The 24,809-nt window shown below is 39.3% G+C and overlaps 1 protein-coding gene and 1 long non-coding RNA gene across 11 annotated transcripts in view; one reads left to right on the plus strand and one right to left on the minus strand.

Annotated features, from left to right (window-relative positions):
* On the minus strand, positions 1-21,431 carry Slc30a4 (solute carrier family 30 (zinc transporter), member 4). Of its 2 annotated transcripts, NM_011774.3 has the most exons (7): positions 20,798-21,431; positions 13,163-13,309; positions 8,167-8,320; positions 6,632-6,836; positions 5,719-5,824; positions 4,766-4,900; positions 1-4,101 (listed from the first exon to the last, which is right to left on the minus strand). In NM_011774.3, the coding sequence occupies exons 1-7, from the start codon at positions 21,186-21,188 to the stop codon at positions 3,947-3,949; spliced, it is 1,293 nt and encodes a 430-aa protein (NP_035904.2). In that variant the 5' UTR covers positions 21,189-21,431; the 3' UTR covers positions 1-3,946. The 2 variants fall into 2 exon arrangements, with proteins under 2 accessions (NP_035904.2, NP_001277922.1); NM_001290993.1 differs by lacking the exon at positions 13,163-13,309.
* 4930417H01Rik overlaps positions 21,407-24,809 on the plus strand; it is an 18,818-nt gene continuing 15,415 nt past the window's right edge. For 6 of the 9 annotated variants that reach the window (XR_866683.3, XR_866684.3, XR_866685.2 and 3 more), the window contains exon 1: positions 21,407-23,094. This is a non-coding gene — a long non-coding RNA (RIKEN cDNA 4930417H01 gene). The remainder of the gene's footprint in view (positions 23,095-24,809) is intronic. The other 3 variants (XR_866689.3, XR_866691.3, XR_866686.3) reach the window with 2 other exon arrangements.

Genomic DNA, 24,809 nt, shown 5'->3' on the forward strand with positions numbered 1-24,809 from the left:
TTAGGGGACTGTACATTTTAAGTTTTTAATAAACCACAAGGCAAAACAACACTTTATTTAATAATCGTATAGGAAATTTCATTTGAAAATTACAAATGCAGTACATATACAAAGAATCTGGTCTTCATTACACAGATAAACCCCAGCTTCAAAATCTTTCTAAAATCAATCATATGCAAAATACTTGGTTTTTGGAGGGGCATATATACAATTTCTTAAACTGTGATATGGCTTATTAATCACATATTTATTTGGAGAGGCAGACATTTTCCAAATATAAGATATCTCCTGGGTAGAAAAGGGGCATCCTGGCACATTTCAACTTTGGGTTGCATTTATTTCAGGGTATTCTTGATTGCACTATTTAAATAGACACTGTCATGGATTTAGCTGGCAAGGTCTCCATAAACACCAATCTTCACAAAAATCAGAAAATGACTGTTGGTCTCCAACAAATCTTTTGTAACCATAACTTACTGACGGGTTGCCTAAATGGAAACACATAATACTGAGGAATTCCTACAATTTTTTTTCTCTAGTTTGCATGCTCCCACTAACATCACAAACAATATGCCTATCTGCAAAATCAAATCTTAAGCCCATAGGGTCCATTAGACAGACCTGGAGGTGGGATTATGAGTTTGCAAATGGTGTTCTAGCTACAGAGATATTAAACCATTTCCTAGACACCAGATTTTCTCCCTGCTTACTTAGCACAGTAGAGCTAGTGAGATGTCACTGATTATTTGTAACTAAGAGTGGTCCAACGATGAACTGAACCAAATGGTATCATACGTAGTGGCACATTCTGTAGCTTTATCTTGACTACATACAAGGTAGTCAACAGCAGAGTTCAGATTCTATAAGAACATCGTATGCTGATGAACGAGTGGTCATCAATACAGAAAACCAAACACAGCTGAAGTTACTTCAGGATCAAAATCTCTAAGAATGCTGGCTGGCATTTTGAGAAACTCAAAGCTCTTCACAGTAGCTGCTCAGTCTATTTCTGTCTCATATTCTCTACCATGTTCCCATGCAGAAAATCTGGACAGGGGATGATCTGAGGTTTTAAAAACCTTTCTCACCTGCAAATGTATTTCTAAGTATTGGCTGAAAGTTCTCTCTGAAAACTGAGAGTGATGCTCGTGTTTCTCTCTGATCTTGACTGTGTCCACTGTGGGAAGGCTCTCCTGAAGACAAATACTGACACGTGGGCCACCTGGGCTTAAGACAACGTTGAGAGTTCAGGAAATAATGTCAGAGAGAAAAATGAAAACCTCTATCCCAAACTGAAAAGAAACACTGTAAACCAAGACATCTAGTGATCTGGTAAACAATGTGGATGGAAGCTGTGAATGTGAAAATCTGCTCACATGAAAACCTTTAGCTGTGGAAAGTTAACATAGCTGCCCGTAAGAATTACAATAGCTTCTGGTTCTGCCTGTTAAGTATGTCTTACTCAACTGCATTCTTGGTATGCTTCTTAAGACAGCAAGATTGTTAGTCAGACAGAGTCTTCCTAAAACAAAAGACTGCATTGGGCACAAGTTGTGAAATATGGGTTAATGTCTACAGTAATTAATTATCTGAAAATACTCCTTAGAATATAGTGCAGTGGAGAATTGCCAAGTTTTATGTTGTGATGTTTCCCAGTGCACGATTAGCACTGCATCTCCCCAATTCAGATCCTGCTTCTTTGCAGGGCAAAGAGTTCTCACAGTTAACTGAGAGGTTGTGCCACTCACTGTGTCTCCAAAGGAGAAAGACGGAGATCTTACAGCTGTGTAGTCCCTGATCTAACTGCTGACTTAATGTCCTTCCTCTATGGGTTCTGACAAGCTAAACAAGTAAAAATCTACCAGCTCTCCATCTTGTGGACCCATGAAGAACAACGTCTAGCCCCTGCTGCAAAAGGCAAGTGCAGAGATTACAGGTACACCCACTTTACATGAATATGATAGTTAAGACTTACAGAAGTTTTAAGTTCTTCTGTTTTTTTTTATGAAAACTTTTTCAATATTCAAATGGATTTTAAGGCTGTTTTACCAAATATCAACATGAAAATCCAGATATGCCCATATTATGGTAAAAGGATGTTTTCAAGAAATGAGCTCAACTGATGTGTGAAAATGTTAAGAATAAAATGCACATTTTCCTTTTTTCCCCTAGACATATCTAAAGGCCACAAATGCCCAGGCAGCCACTTAAATGCCTATAATCTACTCATATGCGAATCACTATTTTATTTAGTTTATATTCTAAGAAAATTTGAAGTTCAAGTATTTATAATTTTAAATGGACTCACAATAAAAATTCAACAAAGTAAACTTTTTGTTTTTTTCAAAGTAAACTTTGAATTCAACAAATACCCATTGAGTTTTATGGAGAAACATCAGCTGTGTTTTGAACCTATCAATTCCCAACAACCTTTTGGGTAAACCCAGGTTTTCTTATTACTTTTTAACACAGGGAAAGTCTCAACTTCCCACTCTTCATTTACACACCATTTGGATTTCTATTCACAATCTGTTTGGTACAGAGTTACTCCACTCTGACTCTTTGAGGAGACAAGAGCCATACAAAGTGCTAGGTTGAAATGAGCTCATCTCAAAGCAACTGCTGGGAATGAATCGTGAATATTCATGACTTTCTCTTTAGCACAACTGCTGCCAATTGCCTTCCCTTGAGCTTGGAAATATTTATGTTGCTTCCTCAGACACAGGTTTAGTGTCCATCCTTATTTCAGTTCTTCTGTGCACATACATGGCCAAACAAAACAAAACAAAACAAAACAAAACAAAACAAGACAAGACAAAACAAACAAAACCTTTACCTTGTGTTTTCTTAAAGAGAACACCCAATGCCTCTGTATCTTTCTATTATGACATTACTGTAAAACTTGTAGTTCTGCAACCCATGGAGAACAGCCTGTATCATAACAGAAATTTTCTCTGGAGTAACAAAGGCCCTCTACATGGTGGGCATTAATAACCTCAGCCTTAGCTTCTATAGGTACTCAGAAAGATGTATAGATAACCTGGTGTGCACATGAGAGGGTGCTATGCAAACTATTACTAACAAATGTTGGCAGTTCTAAAAAGGACAGTGAATAACTGCTGAAATGTTGTTGTCTCTTACCGTCCTAAGACAATTCTACATAAAGCACAGAAGTGATTTTCTGGAAGATAGAATCCAAAACTCTACAGACCACTACTTGCTTCTCTGCTTTAGATCATCATATGGTAAGGTAATTTGAGGTTAAATCTAATTTCTGCCATTTATAATTATATTAAAGTTTCCCTAAATAACTTAAGGACAGTGACCACATTATGTGAATATTTCTGACAAGATTACAAATAATCAAAAATATTGAGATTTAAAACCCAGTACTATCTGGAAAATTTGCTTATAAGTTATATGTGAAATAAAACAGTTCTGAAACACTTAGAATACATGCTTATTCCATTTTCTGGATATAATTACTTTCTGAAATCTGTTGAGGGCTAATTTTTATAAAAAGAGAACACAATTCCAGAAACTGGATGCCAAGATTACACAGAGACAAAAATCCCAAATAGTTCAACACTGAGTTTGCTAGCACTGACTTCATATAAAAGGCCTGAAAAAAGTCGTTGTTAGATGCAAATACTGAATTCTGAGTCTTCGTGTACATGTTGCATACTCTGTCAAATTAATGAAGCATGGTCTTGGATTGTCTTCTGATGAGGTATCTGCAGGGTGACAGCTCATTCTGTAAACAGCACTCTGGAAGTTCTTTGTCTGAAATCATGCAAATATTAGTCAGAGCGGAGTCTGTCTTGGGGAGACTGGTGCTTGACATGGACACAGCTGTCAGGGACTCCATTAGGTTTACATTTATTGCTCTCAAGTCTGTACTTCAGGATAAACAAGGCCGTAGACCCCGAGGACATACACCTGGAACTCAGGTACTGGAACTGTGACAATTTGCACAAGTTCTGATCACTTCTTGTCTGTAACTCTGGAGCTGAATAGTGCATTTGTACATGCCAAACGTGTTCAGTAATAAATGCTTAGCTTTGGACTGTACTTCTTCCCATTTAGATGAACTTCCAGGAACTGCAACATCAAGAAAATATCCAATTATTTATTGTATACTGCCATACATTAGAAGACAAGACACAGAGGAAGCAACAGCAAGCTACAAGCATATGCTCATCTGATGTCTCTTAAGCCCTTCTACTGCAGAAGGCAGTTTCTAAGCCCAGAATCTGAGCTTCTCATGACCTTAGTCTTTCCAATCCATGCTCAGTAGAGAGAACATTACAAACAATTACAAGCCTCTTGCTTACTTATAGTCCTTAAGGACTAAGTGCATATGTTAGTTTGATTTTAAAAAGCCACCAATCTCTGATATGATTTAAATAAGAGTTTGGCTTTTATTATATAAAAGATGGCATAGTACATGTATGTAATATCTTTAAAATGCAGGCAAGTATCAATTTGTAACATCTTCTCTTAAAAAGGTAAACCAATTTAAATGTTTTTATTTATTTATTTGGAGTTCTGGGAATAAACGCAGGGCCTCAAACATGGGAGTGCCAGTGCTTGACACTGAACTGCCTTCCCAGCCCTTGTTACCCTTTCACCTACAATTCATCTTTTGAAGAGCCTCCTCCCTCCCTGAAGTCTTCTTATCAGAAAAATATTCACACATATGAACAGCTCAGATGCTGACTTGTAGGACAGAAGTCTGTCCCCATGAACCCCATGAGCAACATACTTAGCTGCATGTGAACTATGGCAGTGGATTTTCCAGAAGTGAGAGACCAGATATTCAAATCTTCCACAGAATATACATCTTCTATTTTCATCAACGACTCTTTGATATAATCTACATTCAAATGGCTTGGTACACCTAATAGTTTGGAATATATAGTTTGTAAGTTTACTTTGGTAGGAAAAGTTTTAAGTTATGTTTAAAGAAAACAAATGGCTTTGTCAAATTCAGTTCCAATAGATTCATTAAGGTATGTTTACACTTTAAGATAAATTACAGACATTCTTACAAAAATTTAGAAAATATACAAGAGATCAATACATACTTTTAAAATGTCAATTCCCACTATAATGGAGTAGCAATCAAGTTAGAACACTTAGCTTAATCTTAATAAGCTAGGATAGAAAAGAATTATTCTGCTCCAGCACCTGGTTTCACTATGTAGCCCTGGCTAGCCTGGACCTACATGTAAATCGGCTGACCTTGAACTCATAGAGAGCTACTTTCCTCTGAGTCCTAAGTGCTGGGATTACAGGCCTGTGCAGTTATGCCCAGCTTAGAACATTTGATAATAATAAGCTATTGCTATGAACTTTTGTCTTCATGTTCTCAGGAAGACAAGGATGTTAAAAGTATTACAAAGACACAAATTAAATGAGATGAAGGAATCAAATAAACCACAAGTTATAACTGTGCCAAGAATCAAAAGCTGCACTCTCTTTCTGGCTGGAATGACACTGGCTGTCAAACATTTTCTTGTCTGTAACTAGCCTAGCTCACCTGACTGTCTGCTTTACCCGCTGAAAGGGTTAAGTGCGTGACTGCACTGCTTCTTGTTTGCTATGCACAGGAGAGTATCATTGAAACGCAAGACATGGCTCCTGTCCAGAGCACCCTCTGACTCAACCTCTACTGGGGAGGGATAAACCCACAGTGGAGTATTAGTAAGTGCTTACCTTCCAGGATTATCACTACTGTGTCCCATATGATGCGAAACGTTGTGAAAGCCACAAGCAATGAAAATATATACGTACAGATGGGATCAGCAATCTTGTATTCTGGCTAGAAGGCAATAGATGAAAGTTGTATGACCAAACAGAGACAGATGTTAACACACTATAAAGTGGAGCAAGACACAGGTCTCTGTTCTCTTTATCAGGATTGGAAAATACTTTTAAATCTTGGATACTGTAATTGAGAAACATCTTTACTCATAAGATTGTTCAAATGACTTGCCTTATGTGTCTTTTCTAGAAGTTTAATCATTATGTCTATTCTCTTTTGTGGCTTCTCTAAATCCTTCACTTAGAAGCATAAGATATCGAAGCTGGAAAGAACTGTATCAGTCACCTGGACTAAAATACTCATACTGAAGTGGACTGAATTAAAATTTAAAGTTGCTGCAAAGATGAGAATCTCAGTGCATAGCCTATTATCTATGGTTCAGTGACAGGGTTAACACTGAGTTTTACCGTGAATGTGCTATTAAAGCTAACTATAGGTAAATTAGCTGGCAAGGTGATTCTATTGTGCTTACTAATAAATAACTACACCAATTAATCTTTTCCCAGTGAAAAATGAATAGAAAGGCATTAGTTAGTGTCCAGTACATTGATAAGAGACAACTAGACAACTAGCTTTTTAATTTTTTAATTTTTATTTTTTGGTTTTTTGAGACAGAGTTTCTCTGTATAGCCCTGGCTGTCCTGGAACTCACTTTGTAGACCAGGCTAGCCCCGAACTCAGAAATCTGCCTGCCTCTGCCTCCCAAGTGCTGGGATTAAAGGCGTGCACCACCATGCCTGGCTGTCAACTAGCTTTTTAAATAACCAAATTAAATAATTTGAAATAGGAAGTGCACAATTTTACCTTGAATCGTATGATGTATGCAGCTATAAGCACACCAACACTTTGTACCAAGTCTCCCAAGGCGTGTACAAATGCAGCTCTCACTGCCAAGCTGTCCTGCCCATGGTTGTGTCCACTAGATACCATGCTTGGGGAATTTGAAGGCAGGGAGTGGGAATGAGCGTGAGAATGGTGGTGACCGGACTGGTTCAACAGAAACCCCATTCTGTTAGAAATGAAAGAAAGCATATTATTTCTCTAAAACTACTGATAAAACATTCAGTTCTGTTCAGACAGTAATGGAGCAGTGCAGAACAGTCATTTAATAAAGATTTAAGCACCTGTTACACAGCAAGTATTGTTTTAGGTTTATGGAGCTTATGTCCTGGATATCAGAGGTGTAAGCAAATACATACTGAGACACAGCCAGTTAATGTGAAATGCCTTGGAAACGGCTTTGTATACAGCTTTGTATACAACTCTGTGGAGATATGTTAAGATGAGGGTCAGGTGAGCAGGTAGGTGGGTGGGGTGGGTACAGAAGAGCTCTCTCGGATTCATTTGAGCAGAGACTTGCAGAAGTCAAGAGCAGATGGTGGCTGCATATTCTGGGCAGAGCAGCAGGCAAAGGCCTGAAATGAAAATGTGCTCCATGCACTTAAAAAGTACCACAATGTGGCTAAGATAAGGAGAGCAGGGAGTGCTAAGAGAGAGGCAGGAGGGCAATTGTAGAAACTTCTGATTTTTATTCTAGATTTGAATAGAAGCCATTAGATAGTGATTTGTAAACTAAGGCCACTAGACCATATTTGGCTAGTTTTTAAGATAGTTTTATTAGAATACAGGCATAGATATTTGTTCACACAGTGAATTTGGCTGTTTTTGTTCTTAACATCAGTGCTCCATCACTTCAAACGAAACTGTATAGCTCTCAAAGCCTAAAATACTTACTAACCAGCCTTTTTGTTGTGTTGGAAATGCAGGGGTCAACCTAGGGCCTCGTGCACGCTAAGCTCTACCACAACCCATCTGTTCTTTATAGAAAGATTGCTAACTTCTGCTCTAAATGATTAAGGATGAAACATAGTTCAGTAGTTTTGAGGAGGAAAAAATGATTTTAAAAACTAGCTAACAGACTAGTGAGATAGTTCAGCAGGTAAAGGTGTTATTGCTAAGTCTGACAATGTGAGATTGACTCCTGGAACCCATGTGGTCAAAGAAGAGAAATGATTCCTGTATATTGTTCTCTGACTTCCATGTGTACACAGTAGCATGCATGTGCCCCACACACAAATAAAATAAATACAAAACTCCTTTGAAATGTAGCTAACATAAAAGTATTAAATATTAAATAACATACTTGGTTCTACTTAAATTCTTTAGTGTTAAACTCTGAGACAGGTGGACAAACTAACAAGTTTATAATGCTCCATTTCATTATACTTCTAAGTAAAACTGACTGACTATATTTTTAAGTATGAACATATTCCATGGTCTGTATACATGCATGTGCAATAATCTTTTGGCTCATAGTGTGTGAAAAATATTGTGCTTACATTACATTAACTGCAACTCCAACAGCTGCAGTGATGAGCATGACATCGCCGTTTATTTCATAGTTCATATGGATGGTTCTCTGCACAGCCTCATATAAGAGGAATCCCATTAGTACATACACCAGCATTACACTGATCATGGCCGACAAAACCTCTACAAAGGAAGACAGAAAATGCAGGCATCTTAAGCACAACGGTTACACTTCATACGAACTAGACATGGTTCAGTTTCCTACTTACATTTTCTTTACAGAGGAAAGAGCACTGTTATTTTTGTCATACAACATTTTTTTTCTTAAAGTATTTAGCAGCTTGAATGATTTAGATCCTTAACTAATTCATATCCATCCTCTCTCTATTCATATCTCCATTCACAAGGTAAAACTGATACAGAAAAAGAAAATTTTAATGGCATAAAACATACAAGATTAAGATTAAACATAAAGTTTGCTGTACTATAAAATATCAAAGTTATTGTACTTGGCATGAAAATGCCAAAGTAGAGCTTCAAAGATTATGTGAAAATATTAGATCCTTTGTTATTCTCTGACTTAGTGTCTTTTTCTTTCTCTTTATAGCATTTACTATAATTTGTGATTGTATTTGTGTCTATGTGCACACAAGAGTCACCATGTCTCCACAGCCTTATTCATTTATTCATTCATTCATTCATTCATTCATTCATTCATTCATTCATTCATTCATTCGTAACTAATGGGTACTCATTCAGTCAATGAATAACTATTTGTCTTAACAACGTAGACCACTCACAACAGAAGCATATATGTGTTTGTGGGTATTGCATAAGTTACTGGTCTAATGTAAGTATTTGCTTTGCTAATGCTATGATGCCAATAATAAGTATATTCCACTAAAGTTACATGGCAATTGTCTTTCCATTCTCAGAAAGAACTAAGCAAACATCTAAGGCATGTTCCAGAGATCTATAAAATTATAATGAACACAGAGATATCCTCTCTTCCACTTTCTTTTCCACTCTTTCCTGCCTTCTTCCAATAGAAGATAGGAAGAAAACAACAGTAGGGTGTGTTGGATTTACCTAGGCCTTCCGAATTAGTCCAACTGCACTCAAGCTGATGTTATAGGGATTTTCATCAGTCTATAGTCCAGAGTCTGTCTTTGGGTTTCCTCTCTTTTATTACAAATTGCTTCTCCTACTCCTGCTTTTTCATCACTCCCTATACCATACTACACTGCCAACTATGGTCATGCTGACTGATGGTATCCAGTGTTAGCCACTTCAGTCATGCCTTCCTTATGCCTCAACTTAAACTCCCATTTCTAGCAAGATTTAGAGCTTAATTTTTTCCAGTAAAAGGTCATGTGATATGATTAAATTTGCAATAAGATGTGAATAATAAAAAGCACAGCTTTTGATATAGGTAGGAGAAAGCTGTTAAAATGAATCACAACCAGGTAGAAAGTTTATTAGTATTATTTTTGATGCTTATATGAAGGAGATGCTTTCTGTTTCTCTAGTATCAGTGGATAAAGCAACAAACTACACAGAATTAGTTGTAGCCAAATCTTGCCCAAGACACATCTAGCTGGTTCTGACCATGATCTCTGCTCAGGAAACATTATGAGCAATACCTGTGCTATCATCTTGCCATTAACACAGTCTGAGGATTTAAATGATCAAATCATAAACACTGCTTTCTATCCTAACCACAAACAGTGCTGCTTAGTATAGTCTTTACATCAGTATAGTCCCTGAAGATCTGGAAGAAACTTCACATAAAAAAGCCAATTAAGATAATCTATACAGAGAAAGGCAGAAAGGGCGAAGCAGGATGGGAGCTGCTGTCTTCAGAATGACATACTCTCTTAGAAGAGAATCTTTTTCCTCCTAAAGATTTGTGGTCCATCCTTTCGTCTTAGCTTCAAACTCTGTCTCTGCAACTCCTTCCATAAATATTTTATTCCCTATTCTAGGGAGGAATGAAATATCCACGAGTTGGTCTTCCTTCTTGATTTTCTTGTGTTTGGAAGTTGTATTTTGGGTATTCTAGGTTTCTAATATCCACTTATCAGTGAGTGCATATCAAGTGACTTTTTTTGTGATTGGGTTACCTCAGTCAGGATGATATCCTCCAGATACAACCATTTGCCCAAGAATTTCATAAATTCATTGTTTTTAATAGCTGAATAGTACTCCATTGTGTAAATGTACCACATTTTCTGTATCCATTCCTCTATTGAGGGACATCTGGGTTCTTTCCAGCTTCTGGCTATTATAAATAAGGCTGCTATGAACATAGTGGAGCATGTGTCCTTATTACAATTTGGAACATCTTCTGGGTATATGCCCAGGAGAGGTATTGCTGGATCTACAGGAAAGGATGGACCATTCAGAGACTGCCCCACCTGGGGGTCCATCTTCTGGGTATATGCCCAGGAGAGGTATTGCTGGATCTACTGGAAAGGATGGACCATCCAGAGACTGCCCCACCCGGGGGTCCATCCCATAATCAGCCACCAAACTCAGACACTATTGCATACGCCAGCAAGATTTTACTGAAAGGATTCTGATATAGCTATCTCCTGTGAGGCTTTGCCAGTGCCTGGCAAATACAGAAGTGGATGCTCACCGTCATCTATAGGATAGAACACAGGGCCCCCAATGGAGGAGCTAGAGAAAGTACCCAAGAGCTAAAGGGATCTGCAACCCTATAGGTGGAAAAACAATATGAACTAATTCCCCACAGAGCTCGTGTCTCTAGCTGCATATGTAGAAGATGGCCTACTCAGCCATCATTGGGAAGAGAGGCCCCTTGGTCTTGCAAACTTTATATGCCCCAGAACAGGGGAATGCCAAGGCCAAGAAGTGGGAGTGAGTGGGTAGGGGAGCAGGGCGGGGGGAGGGTATAGGGGACTTTTGGGATAGCATTTGAAATGTAGATGAAGAAAATATCTAATAAAAAAGATTTGTGGGATCTCTTTCATTGTGGTTTCATTAAATCCTGTATTATTAGCTCTCAGAGTAAAGTGACATGCCCATAATCAAATAAGTCCAGACACTTAAATACAACACATAAGGCTTTAGTTCTTTCTTTCTCTCTCCCCACATTAACCTGCTGCTGTTGTAGTGTAGTGTAAATAAAGAAAACTCAGAATGATTTCACACCATCCACAGCTACACATGAAGCAACTGAAGAGACTGTGGTGACAGCCCTAAGAGAAGAGGGCTATGAGCTCTCCTGCTCACCTGGCCTATAGCATTTATTTTCTTTTAAGAAGTACAAATTTTGTTGTACCAAAGAATGTAGACTATTAACAAATAATGATAAAAATTAGTCAAACATTTTCAAGACTGGATATTCCAAAGAATTTATACTGGCCTTTTGTATGCATACATACATGCTACTAAGAAGCCTTGAGTTCATTTTAATTTTTTTCAGAGAATGAGTGAAGTGGATTAATAAAGAATGAAGATCCTTATTAAAGTGCTGGCCACTGTCCTGAATGCTTTCCAAATAGTCATTCCCTTGCTGCCCTTAATAACTTTATGTGGGAGACACTATTGTAGCATCCTTTACAGACAGAAAATGGAAGCATGACGATGTTACAGAACTTGAATAAAGTCAGATTGTTAGGAAGTGAGACAACCAGGATTTGAATCAAGCTATTGGTTTCTTTACTGCCTTTCACAGGTGTTTGTTTGAAAACACCAATTAAAAGGCTACAATCAATAAACCCTAATTGTGTGCGTGCGTGCATGTGTGTGTGTGTGTGTGTATGCATGTGAGTGCATATGCTTGCTAAGACCAGAAGCAGCTGTTAGCTGCCTTTGTGTGTGCTGGGAACTAAATTCTTCTGTAAGAGTCATACAGATAGGGGTAGGGTTTGGAGTGATGGCACAGGAATTAAAGAGAACAGATTGCCCCTTCCAAGGGAGCCAGGTCCAATTTCCAGTACCCACACAGAGGCCCATAACAGTTTATAACTCCAGTTCCAGAGGATCTGATACCCTCTCTGGCCTCCCTAGGTACCAGGCATGTAAGTGGTACACAGACATACATGCAGGCAAAATGCCTATAGACACAAAGTAAAATTAAGTTAAGTATAAAAATCAAAGAATAGTGTTATTTAAAAATAAAATTTAAAGAGTAGTATGTGCTCTTGAGACATCTCTCCAGCCCCAGAAAATGTTATCTCTAAGAGTAGACAGAAAACTCCTACACAACTGAACATGACAACTGTGATGAAACCATGCTGATATTTACTACTAGAGATAGTGTGTTTGATTTGGTTCATTGCTAAAGAGCCAATTTCTAATAACTCTAGCCCTATTTTCTGATTTCTTAGTAGATTTTCAAGGCAATAGCCAGTGTTCAGTTTTTATTAAAAAAAAGCCAAAGAATATTATTTTTATCTCAATTCTTTAATGTGTACTACTAAATGCTGAATTTTCCAAACAGAAAATTCTTAATTTGGAGGTTCTATGAAATATCTATGGATATGGCCTGTCATGTAATAGTTCAAATAGTAATTTTATGTATTTTTAGAATAAGTAGGTTTAAAACCACAGCAACAATAAGAATCAGAGCTATGTAGGTAATAATATAGATTTTTAAAACCCTTGCTGAATAACATTGATACAGTGCAAAGTCAGTCATATAGTATATGTTGAACATATGATGAAAATGTTTAATATGGGCTTCAGTTGAAAAATTAAAAGTTAAAAACAAGCAGCAAATGCTTATTAGTGAGTCACCCAATCAGTTTTGCTCAGTTCAGTAAACTAGAAAGTAAGCCTCTTTATAATGGCATATTCATAATTCTGTACAAACTACTTAAGGAGGCCTAGCAGTATGTTCCACAGAAGATAGCTTTTTGGATAAGTCTCATTATTTATTTTCATTTGCTTTGTTTAAAACCATTATCACTTTAAATATTTCAGTTAGTCAGGGTCATAGTTTATTATGGCTTTACATGAAAATATTATAAGCCAGAATAAACTTACGTTACCTACCTAGGCGATGAAATCCAAAGGTGAATCTTCTGGTTGGTGACTTTGAGGACAGCCACAAAGCAAGCAGAGTGAGTATGATGGCACTAAGGTCAGTTAGCATATGGAGTGCATCTGTCATAATTGCTAAGCTATTTGCCATGTATCCACCTGGGAGAAAGGGAAGGAAGGGTAACTAACAAAAGGAAGCCATCAACCTCAAACTGTGTAACATTCTGCAAAACACAACTGAACTAAATTTCTATCCTGACACAACTAAATCAAAGTATTCTAAAGTTTCATGCAAAATAGTATAGATGCCATATCCTTCAACTTATATGAAGATTTAGGTATCAAAATCTGTGCATGCTCAAATATATTCTATAATATGGTGTATATGTATACAGCTTGTACATATAAATCTATACATAGTTTATATTATTTCTAGGTTACTGATACCATCTAATACAATGTACTTATTTACACTGCATTATTTAGGGAATTACTACAAGAAAACAAGCCTGTATATATTCTATTCAGACATATATTTCAAGTATTTTCCAGCTGAAACATAGATGTAGCACCTGTGGACATGGGATATGTAGGTATGGAATGACCACTGCTCAAATTTCTGGTGAAAACCCCATTTCTATTAACAGGGTCTTCAGTGTTCATTACTTCATAAAGTTACCCATTAAATTGGCAGTAAAAATAAAAGCAGGATGGGAACTTTTGCTCAACTTATTAATTCTACAAATACAGTGAGTTAATAGCTACGGTATCTAAATACCACAACAAAGCAGAAAGAAGATATGCTTTCTGTTATTCAGGAAGGGTTGAACATCAAATGACATAGAAGAATTCTATAAAGTTCATACTAGCACAACCCAAAGAATAAAAATTAGTTTAGCTTATAGTTATATAGATAATAATCTCTGAAAAGAGTAACAAAAGGAAAATATGGTGTAATTGATGGTATAGGAATAAGTATGGCACATGCGTGCGTTTGTGTGTGTTTGTGTATGTATGAATGTGTCCACCACAACTCATGTTGATGTTTCATCTTTATTATGAGGTATTAAGAAGTTGGAACTTTAAATTGATGGCTGGGTGATAATGTTAAATGAGACTCTAAGGGCAGAGCCTCATTTCAATAAGACTATGGCTTTAGAGGAAGAAGAGACCTGAATGAGGAACATCTTCCTTATCATGTTAAACCTCAGGACTGCTTTGAGACAATGAAAAGGACCTCAACAAATGCAGTCTTTTGGTCTTGAATTTTCCAGTCTTCAGAAACGCAAGGTGAATAAACTTTTCTGTTTTATAAATTACTTAATCTGTGATACTCAATTATGGCAACATAAGACAATATGTACTAGGGTCTGGTACAATTTATGATTTCAGGCATCTACTAGGGATCTTGAAATATATCTCCATAAGTGGGAGACAACCACACAAGTGTATGTATGTATGTATGTACACAAATATACACGTACATTTCCTTTTTTCTCCTATTAGTAATTTTACTTAATTCTGGGAAAGTATTTTGATTCATTTTCTATTATTGATTGATGATTGATTTATTGATTGATTGAGACAGTGTCTCACTATGTAGCTCTGGCTGGCCTGGAACTCACTATGGAGACCAAGGTGGCCTTGAACTGTGAGATCTGCCTGCCTCTGTCTCCCAAACACTGATATAAGGCATGAACTGCCATGAGTGTTCCTTATTTTCTAACTTTTCTATAAGTTTTTGTTTTCTTGTTTTCAAGTGCCTTTTAAGTTTTTATTGTTCAACGGGTTCTTATTTTTTCCTTTACCCTGAATTTCTTTTTTTTTTTTTTTTTTTTTGTTTTGTTTTGTTTTTTGTTTTTTCGAGACAGGGTTTCTCTGTATAGCCCTGGCTGTCCTGGAGCTCATTTTGTAGACCAGGCTGGCCTTGAACTCAGAAATCTGCCTGCCTCTGCCTCCCGAGTGCTGGGATTAAAGGCGTGTGCCACCACACCCGGCTTACCCTGAATTTCTTTTGTAGAACCACCTGTTCTTTTCTAGATATGTGATATTATCTCTGAAGATACAGAATATATGATTATAACTGTTTTTTAAAACAAGGTTTTTATTAGCTTTCCTTAGTTTAGCCTTCTTGGTACACACATAATTCCAAAGGCACCTGGCACAGCTGAGTCTGGCCTGCTTAGGATGCTCTATAGTACAGTTGTCTTATGTGTGGGTCCTGAGGGGTTTGCATTTGTATCCCCTGGGTTCTAATAAAAACGCAAATGCTAGCCAGGCATGGTGGAGCATGCCTTTAATAGCAGCACTTAGGAGGTAGAGGCAGATGCATTTCATTGAGTATGGGACCAGCCTGGTTTACATACTGAGTTCCAGGCCAGCCAGGGTTACATAGTAGCAAGACTGTCTTAAATTCCATACATGAATACATGCTCTGGCTTATCCCAAGCCTCCATTATTAGACTTTCTGAGGTTGGGACTTTGGATTCTCTAATGGCTGTGATGCACAGCAAAAACCGAGGACCACTATTGTGGTGGGGCCTGAGTTGATTCTCAGCTGAGGTGCTGCCTTTATAGTGTAGTAAGCCAGTTACTGTTTCTTTTTCAATTTCCAAGACTTTTGCTGTTTTGTTCCCTTTAGTTTTCCCCATCTGTGTGAGGAGGGTTTGCCTTCTCCAGCAAGCCAAATACCTTTAATGTAGTTTAAGAGATACTTTGAGTTAGGGCAAAATTAAATATACCAGTTCTTTACTTAAAAGTCAGTTTGTTTATCTTTATGTTTTTAGTTCCAATGAAAACATGTAAAATATGGCTTTTTTTTTGTTAACAAGTCCAAAGGATATCTTAGTTTTCATCTAAAAAGTTCTCTTATTTCCAATGAGAAATAATAGTAGTCCTCCTCACCCTATTCAGAAGCATGTATTCCAAGATCCTCACTAGACACCTGGAACCTTAGGTACTCCCAAATAATGTGCATATAATATATATATATATATATATGTATATATATATATATATATATATGCATATACTATATATATGTATATATATGCACATATATATGCATATGTAGATATTATATGCATGTATTTGTGTAATATTATATATACATTTAGTTATATATGTATAATGATGTATACATAGTATATGTACACTATATACATTACATATATAAATATGCAATATATGTTCAAACCTAAGATAAAGTTTAGATTATTTGTTAGGCACAGTAAGAAAGTAACATAATAACTAGTAATAAAATAGAATAGCTGTAACAACACACCATAATAAAAGTTACATGTGGTCACATTACACAAAGAGATGATTCATATCCTGGGCAGGATGGGGCAGGACTCTGAGATTCCATTATAATACCTACAGCTGTGAGCAATTTAAACACGAACTGTTCAGTTCTTGAGTTTTCCATTTAATAACTTTGGATATGGCTGTAGATATGGATATCTATTAAAACTGTAGAAAGTGACACCAATGGGGGGGAGGGGGAGGCGCTGATGTAGTTTATTTCCTTGGATTTTGGGACACTTGTTCGCCTCTGTTTGACTTCCTAAAGTTGAAGTTCCTCAGGTCATTTTGCCTAATGTTGGGGCATCATCTACTATGCTGGCCTATCGACTAAAGCACAGGTTCACATTTACTAGCCCACCAGACATTTCCACTTGACTAGTCTTCATAAGCATGCAAATGAACATGTTTAAAACAACCTTTGAGTCCATACCCCAATTTTGCTCTGCATTCTCTTTCCTCTTCAAAATGATGTCTCCCTATGTATCTATCTGGTTAGAGAGAAACTCAGGCTCATCCCTGACCTGCTCGCTCCTCAACCCCCATGTCTAAATGTGACAGTTCTGCTCATACTCCAGGATGCTTTTCTGTACTTACTCTGGTTTGTTTCTAGCCAGGAGCTCTACAAGTCTGCTCCCATCCTTGTACTCCCATTCCTTTCTTCACAGAATATCCATGATGATCTTTTAAGAAGTAACTCTCCTACTTAGAGCCCTCCACTGGCTTCCACTGAATTAGAACAAAAACTACACTCATTCAGTGTGGTCTCTCAGGACTTGTTTATCTGGTCCACCTGCCTCCTTCCTTTATGCCAACCACACTCCAGTCACACTGGTCTTCTTTCAGTTTCTTAAAAGAACTCAAAGTTTTAGGGCCTTTGTTGTACTGTTTTCCTTGCTTGGATGATTCCTAATATCTTTTTTGTTGCTTTTAAATGCTCTATCCCATGCAAAAAATGATATCCCACTGGTTAGTACGTCTATTCTTTTCTTCACAGAGCTTGAATATCTGAATTTAAAATGTAATGACTTGTAATGCCATGTAATGTTTTCCTTCTATATTAGCTAAAGAACTTCAGATAATAATAACAGTTTTGTTTTCCATTAGATATTTAGACCATGTAGGACAGTGCATACAAATTAACATGTAGGTACTCAAAGGAGACCTGCTGAAGGGAAGGGAGGAAAGGACAGATACTGTTCAATGTCAGGAGTGAGTCAGAGGTAAACCAAGATCCAAAATCAAGTCTCCTCTCTGAAATCTCTAAATGATTTTATTTTTTATTGGTCCATACTTCCTACATAAGATGATTTATTTCTAAGTTTTAGATATACTTTAACAAGCATTCTACTAGATCCGGTCTAATTCTAGGTAACATTCTGAGCACTACCGTTCCTATCATTTCTGCATTATTTAATGAAAGATTCTATATTTGGATATTAAGTCAGTATTGGAAAGGAAACACCTATTGTGGTTTCTGAAAAACTTTTATTGAGTAAGAGCTTCTGGAAATGAGAAGTCAGGACAATTAAATATTAACTTTTACTTAAATGAAATTCCATCTAAATAAATTTCAAGGGAGAAAGTTATGATTAATGTGACTAACTTCAAGTACTCAATATCAACTTCAAAAAGTCTGAATGGTGAGCATTTTCACTGTGTTGCGTTTGAGAAGTTCCTGGATCTTAGTCTGCTGAAGTCATGAGATCATGTTCTGACTGCAGCTTACCATCTTTGCATTTTATATTACACATTTGTAATTCTCCAACAGAAGAATTCCCTAAATAGAACCTCTATACCACCTTCTCTGAGGCTCAGGGAACATGTGGAAGAGGGGGCTGAAAAAAGTTCAGAGCTGGAGGATGGAGAGATCTGCCACAAAAAGACGTCTTCTGTATATGACATAGCTGTTGTACCCATGGACTCGGTGCCACTGTGGTTACCTGATCAAGACCTGTAACAGGTTTGGCCCTGTCAACATTTCATCCAGGAAGAGAGAAGATTTTTAGGGCTGCACCTCTCCCTGAGGGACTACTGACAGTCAATGGTTTCTGGGGAGAAGGGTGTCACTCTCTTCAGTGGTGTACTCACTGCTAAGTTTCCCATGCTTCATAAGTCATTTTCTTCAATGCTCACACAAACTGTCCCAATTAAAGTCAGTGAGTGGGTCACATACCCAAAACGACAGGAAAGTGTGAGCCTTGCTGGGAAAAAGGGTTCCAGTGTGAAAGGGAGCAGGGATGTAAGAGAGGGGGTGTGTAAAATGATTAAAATTCATTATAAGCAAGTGTAAAATATTGAAGAATTTTTAAAATGCAATTAAAAATTCAACAAAAGCTCACTTACTATGTCTAATTTGTATCATTTACTGTTTTAGGTATCAGGATGTCAGCTTATATTTCAGTCAAAAAATTAAAATAATAAAAGACATGTAAATAGAGTTCAAGTGGGGAAAATAAGATGCAGAGGTTTATCCCAATAGTGAAAAACAAGTCTTTCAGAGATGTCTTTTGAAATGAAGTATGACTGACTAACAAGCAGTCAAGGCACAGTCTGGGAAAAGGCAGGAATATAAAAGCTCAGGCGAGAGGCTAGAGAGGCTCAGTGGTTAGGAGAACTTGCTACTCTTGTTCTGGTTCCCAGCCCCTAGACCAGGAAGTTCACACTCACCTGAAGCTTCAGCTCTAGGGGATCTGATGCCTCTAGGCACTGTACTCACTTACCAGCACACACTCACCCTCCAGTGACCCATACCCTCCCCACACATACACATAATTAAAACTAAATATTTTTGAAAAAGCTGGAAGATGGGTGATGTGCCACATATAGTCTACTAGTGGGCTGAGAGATAACTGAAGACATTAAAATATACCATATACAATTTGTGTTTGCTATGCATATATTTATACTCGTATATGCAGATATGTACATACCTATGTCTACTTGTGTAGTATTTTACCACAGTCTACTTCTTATTACATAGTCAACAGAAGTCTGAAAACCTTTGAGAAATCTGCTCTTATTTATGAAAGCCTTAAGGGCAAGAGAGAGGGAGCCCTGAGAAAAGGACCATAACCAGTACAGCTAATTTCACACTGGGGAAGAATGATGGGACATCAGGCAGAGAATGTACATGAGTCTTCTACACACAGCATTTTAAATCTGGGCTGCCAGGTCTCTTCTTGTTATGGCTCATCATAAGAGACAACGTAAGAGAACCGTCTCCTCTGTTAATGCCACTTCAGAAACTGCCACTAAGGAGTCGGCAGTGTGTTCTCTATCTGAGAACTGCATCCATGGATACCATCAATCATGAATGGAAAACATCTGAAAAAGTAACTCTTCCTCAGCGTTCGCCATTCACAGACTTGTTCTGCTCATCAATCTCTCAACGAGTCAGGATAACAACTACTTAAATACAGCATCAAATTTGTATTTTGTAGTCAAAATGATTTCCAAAGGCTTTAAAGTACAGAAGGACATATATGTAGGTTATATGCAAATAACTGCTTCGCTTTACGTAAGGGATCTTTACATAAGGCGTCACTGGATGAGGCAACCTGAGATTCAGGTTCTAGAGAGGACTCCTGGAAGCAACCCACCTTGGATATCAAAGGACGACTATAAACTAATGCGACAGTAAAAATAAGGTCTAAAGCAAGAACCTTAGAGTGAGAAATTATCTGAAATCAGTTAAAAAAGGAGAAAAAAAAAAACCCTAGCTTCTGCAGCTGCCGGGGAGACCTCTAGCAAACTGTAGATACTCCTTTTAATAATGAACTTTTAATTAGTTGGCTGTATAGAGTTTTGTAAAGCCCTTGGCTATAAGCTCAAAAGGAAGCGGCATAAATAAGCATCAAATAACCAAAATGTAGACAGAGAGGAAAGTCTGGTACTGTGGATGGCTCTCTCTTTTCCCAATAAGATTCCTCATAATCTAATCCCTTCAGAACTTCTGTGTGAGAAAACAGAATGGTGTTCAGTAACATCCCTTAGTACTATAAAATTCTGATTCTAATCCATGTCAGAATTATTTTAGACGTTGAAAGATAAACCTGGCATTTTATCAGAATCTGTAAAAGGAGAAGTTACATGATATACAGTCAAGATAACACCCTAAACCCTACAGTAAAAGGCACTGTTTATGGGAGTTACAAGATATACCTGCAAGCTCTCAGTGGGCGCTCACGGGAACCGCACTTTGGAATCCCGTGTCCCTTTCCTATGGACCCACGAAAGTCTAGATACTCAGCAAACTTCCTGAAAACAAAGTTTCCACCTCAACTCCGGCGTAGCTAACAGCTGGACAAAGTCAAAGGCAAGCGAGTCGGCGACACAACTCACCTACAAGCTCTCCGATCATGAAAAGCAAGTAGAGGACGGCAGCGATGGTCAGCCTGGTCTTCACCTTCCTCTGCTTCAGCAACTCGCGTCGCTTGCTGCAGTTGTCACAGGGGTCCATTTTCAAACTCAGCTGACTGTTGGTTAAAGGTAAGTCCTGGTCCAATAAGGAGTCATCGTCGGCCTGGAGGGCCGGGTGCGCCCCGTTCACAGGCCTTTCCGGGGCTTCCGAGTCATCGTCGGCCACCACGACTCGAAGTTTATTAAAGCGCGAAAGCCCCTCGTCGCTCACCTCGTCCGAGAAGTCGAAGGCGCTGGTGTCATTTAAGAACAGCGGCGTGTCGTCTTTCCTCAGCAGGGATTTGAGGCGCTTCCACGCGCCGGGGCCGGCCATGGCAGCGGAGGGGCGGCCGGCGACTCCGCCTTCACCGGCGCTCGGGCTCCTCAGGGCAGCGCGGCGCGTCCCTGCCCATCGTGAGGAGAACGAGACCCCGCTCCTGTCGCCGCGCCCCGGCCGCGCGCCAGCTCCGGACTCGGCGGTGCTCGGCTACCTGCGGGCCGACGCCGCCGCGCATCCCCGCCCGGAGCTCGCGCTACTGCGACCCGGGCCAGGGACCGAGGCCGAGCCCCAGCCACTGCACCCGCCCGCCCCGTGCCGCTGGGAGGCCGGCCGCGGGGTCTGACAGGCCCGGCCTCCTCCGGCCCCTGAACGAGGCGGCGCGTGCGCCCGCGAGGCGCGAGGGGAGGGGTCGGCGCGGGCACGCAGGCCGCCGCTTGGGGGCGCGCCGAGGGGGCGTGGTCGCGCGTCGCCCCCTGCCCCCGCCCTCCCGGCCCCGCCTCTCGGGCTCTGAGGTCTTGTGCGCTCTGAGCCCCCGGGTGTGCCGCGGGAAGGTCCCCCCGGAGCTGGGTGTCACTGCTCTGAATTCCCTCCACTGGAGATGGGTCTCGGGAATCTCAGGTCCGATCTTGGTTATGGATGGTCCGTGGAAAATGTCCTTTAGTGCTTTCTTACCAAGTGGGAATCCTGGTAGCTTTTCTTCTACCCAATCGGCAAAAAATTGCCGATTATCTTGGTCAAAAGGCTAGGACAAGACTAGGATGGTCAGTAGTTCTATGGCTTGCTTTAAAGTTTCCTGTTTCTCAGCAAATATGTGTCTTCCTTCTGTGTTCACTGCTACGCTCCTTGGGCACAATTGTGTGAGCTTACTTTCCCTATGTTTCATCACATTCTCAAATGTCCTCAAGAAGCAAGATTAAAGGCAACACTGTTGGTAGAATTCATTTTAAAGTGTAAATCCTTGGCTTCCACCTTTCTTTCCTTTTGAGATCCTTAGGATCTAATCCAGGGGCTCATGCAAGTTAGACACGGGGCTACACCTGCATCTTGCCTGTGGTGTCCTGCAAGCTCCTACTTCCCCAGGGTTTACAAAGACAATATTTTAAAAAGTTTTTATATCTTACCAAAATTTCAGGTCACAAAAATACAATGAAAAAAATCACACGAGGCAATTTTAACGATTCTGTTGACACCTTAGAATCCGGTGCGAAAAGAAAGCCCTGGCTACTTCTGTATTCCAGAGTGATCCCTCAGTCCTAAGTTTTCCCCCAGAGCTGCAGTCATGAAAGCAAATTAGACCCTCCATGGTCCCGAGATCAGGAAGGGAAGGCTATTGCCTAGAATTTCATCAATCAGGACACGATGGTAATAGCCAAAGGGAGACAGCTTACGAGCCATTACATTCCTCGGCTCCAAATATCTTAGGAGTAGATTGTTCTGTTGTTTTTAATGTCCCATTTAACTGCCTACAATGTTTCAGGAGTGTCATCGGAGTCTCTTAAATGCAGCCTCAAGGTAGGAGGGATGTGAATGTTTCAAGAATAGTTGAAATAAAAGGATGGGTTGTTTGGGGACATTTCCAGCGCGCTGTGCTGAGGAGGACTGCCTTTGTGCGTTCTGTTCTTTCACTCGTGTCTCACTGGATTCTCGAGAAAGTGATGAGACGACAAAGCCATATTTTAAGCTCTGTCCATAAATTCTGTGATGACCCCACTCTTCAGGAGGTAAATTCCCTTACCTTTGCTTGTGGACAGCACTTAGTAATGGCCTATGACCTGTAATGAACAGTCTGTGGCAGAAGTGACTGTGACTTACAGACTAGGTCATAAAAGGTGCTGCAGCTGTTTCTTTATCCTCACTCTTAGATCTCTTGCACTGTGAGGAGACAGCTACCACATCATGCTAAACTTATCCAGCACCGTGGGAAGGTCTGTGAGAAGGAGCTTAGCCCACCAACTGCCATGTGAGTGAGCCATTAGTAGTGGACCTTCCAGCCCTAGTAAATCCTTTGGATGACTTTACACTGGACAACTGAAGCCTCACAATGCATCCTGGGCCAGAACCACCCATCTAGGCCACATGCAGATGATGCACAGAAACTACACAAGATAATGAATGTCTGCTATTTTAGGATAACTTTTTTATAGCAATAAATAGCAAATACACTATATTTCAAATTTCTTCAGAACCTGGAAATACTCCTTTTATTCTCCCTTTTTTCTTCTTCTTACATCCTGTGGGGTCTAGTTCCTAAGCCTGCCTTTGTACCAATAGCATTGCTTATACCATCATGCTTTCAAATGGGTCAAATTGCCTCTGTCAAAAGGCATGGAACATAACCACATTTACAGCCTTATTTCTCTGGTGCTTGTAACGATAGACAATCTGCTGAAATATGACTCACTTATCAACACTGCCTCCAATTCTGCTAGCTATTACTCAATATGCATTCTTTTATATGAGGCGTCATGCCCCATATAAACATTTCCAGGCTGGAGATTTTTCTTTTTGAATTACATCAGAATCTTACCAACCATTTTGCCTACCTTTTTAGCTAGGTGACCCTTAATGTGTAGATTGTTTAGATTACTCAAGAGGCCTTGCCAGTACAGCCAAAAGAAACAGCTCAGATAGACACAAATCTAGGTCAAAACCTGTTTTCTGGTCCAGGTTTCTGTTGGTAGCAAAGCTAAACATTATACAACAGCTAACATTTACTTAGGACTTGCTTATATTCCAAGGGCTATGCAGGAACTGACTTATATGAGTTCAATGAGCTACTAAATATCGTTAGGGCGAAGGTAGTGACTATAAACATGGCTTTTGGAGTCACACTGCCAATCTTTGAATCCTGGTGCCAATCTACCCAATAGTCTCTAAATAATAACCTCTTTTTGCTTGCCTATCAAGTATAGAAGATAAGAAATACCTACTTCATAGGGTTGTGATAAAAACTGAAAAAAGCATGTCAAACAGTGTGATGGTGTGTATATGCTAGGCCCAGGGAGTGGCACTATTAGGAGGTATGGCCTTGTTGGAGTAGGTGTGTCACTGTGGGTGTGGGCTTTAGGACCCTCATCATAGCTTCCAGGAAGCCAGTATTCTGCTAGAACCTTCAGATGCAGATGTAGAACTCTCAGCTCCTCCTGCACCATGCCTGCCTGGATGCTGCCATGTTCCCACCTTGATGATAATGGACTGAATCTCTGAGCCTGTAAGCCAGCCCCAATTAAATGTTGTCCCTATAAGAGTTGCCTTGGTCATGGCGTCTGTTCACAGCAATAAAACCCTAAGACAAGCAGGATGCATATTTTCTAGTACATGGTAAGAGCTCAGTCGCTGACAACAATTATTTCTATATAGGTAAAGACATGGTTTCATTACTAAGTATCTTGATCAAGATCATACAGCTCAGGAAACAGGGAGGGAACTCAACTCCAGTTGGTCTTAGTGCTCAAACTCAACTTCTGCACCATCTCCCTTGTTATTTTTTTTTTTTTCTGTGAACAAATGGAACCACCAGAAGAAACACATCTAGAATCCAGGGAGTATAGAGAGATTCACTTCATAGAATACCAAGAGCTTTGAGGCCTCTGTACTTCCTCAGGAAATTTCTCCTTGGAAATAAGCAGGGAAAAGTGGGAAATTTTTTAAAAATTGAAACGCTTAGTTAACAGG

The sequence above is a fragment of the Mus musculus genome, chromosome 2, assembly GCF_000001635.26.
Source record: "Mus musculus strain C57BL/6J chromosome 2, GRCm38.p6 C57BL/6J".
Classification (NCBI taxonomy): domain Eukaryota; kingdom Metazoa; phylum Chordata; class Mammalia; order Rodentia; family Muridae; genus Mus; species Mus musculus.

Coding starts and splice junctions, on each gene's coding strand:
- Slc30a4 (NM_011774.3), bottom strand. CDS start 21,188: ATGGCCGGCCCCGGCGCGTGGAAGCGCCTCAAATCCCTGCTGAGGAAA. Junction 8,321..13,162: donor CTTTGGATTTCATCGCCTAG/GTAGGTAACGTA, acceptor CTTCCTTTGTAG/AGGTTTTGTCGGCCATGATC. Junction 4,901..5,718: donor AGTAGTGATAATCCTGGAAG/GTAAGCACTTAC, acceptor CCAAACTATTAG/GTGTACCAAGCCATTTGAAT.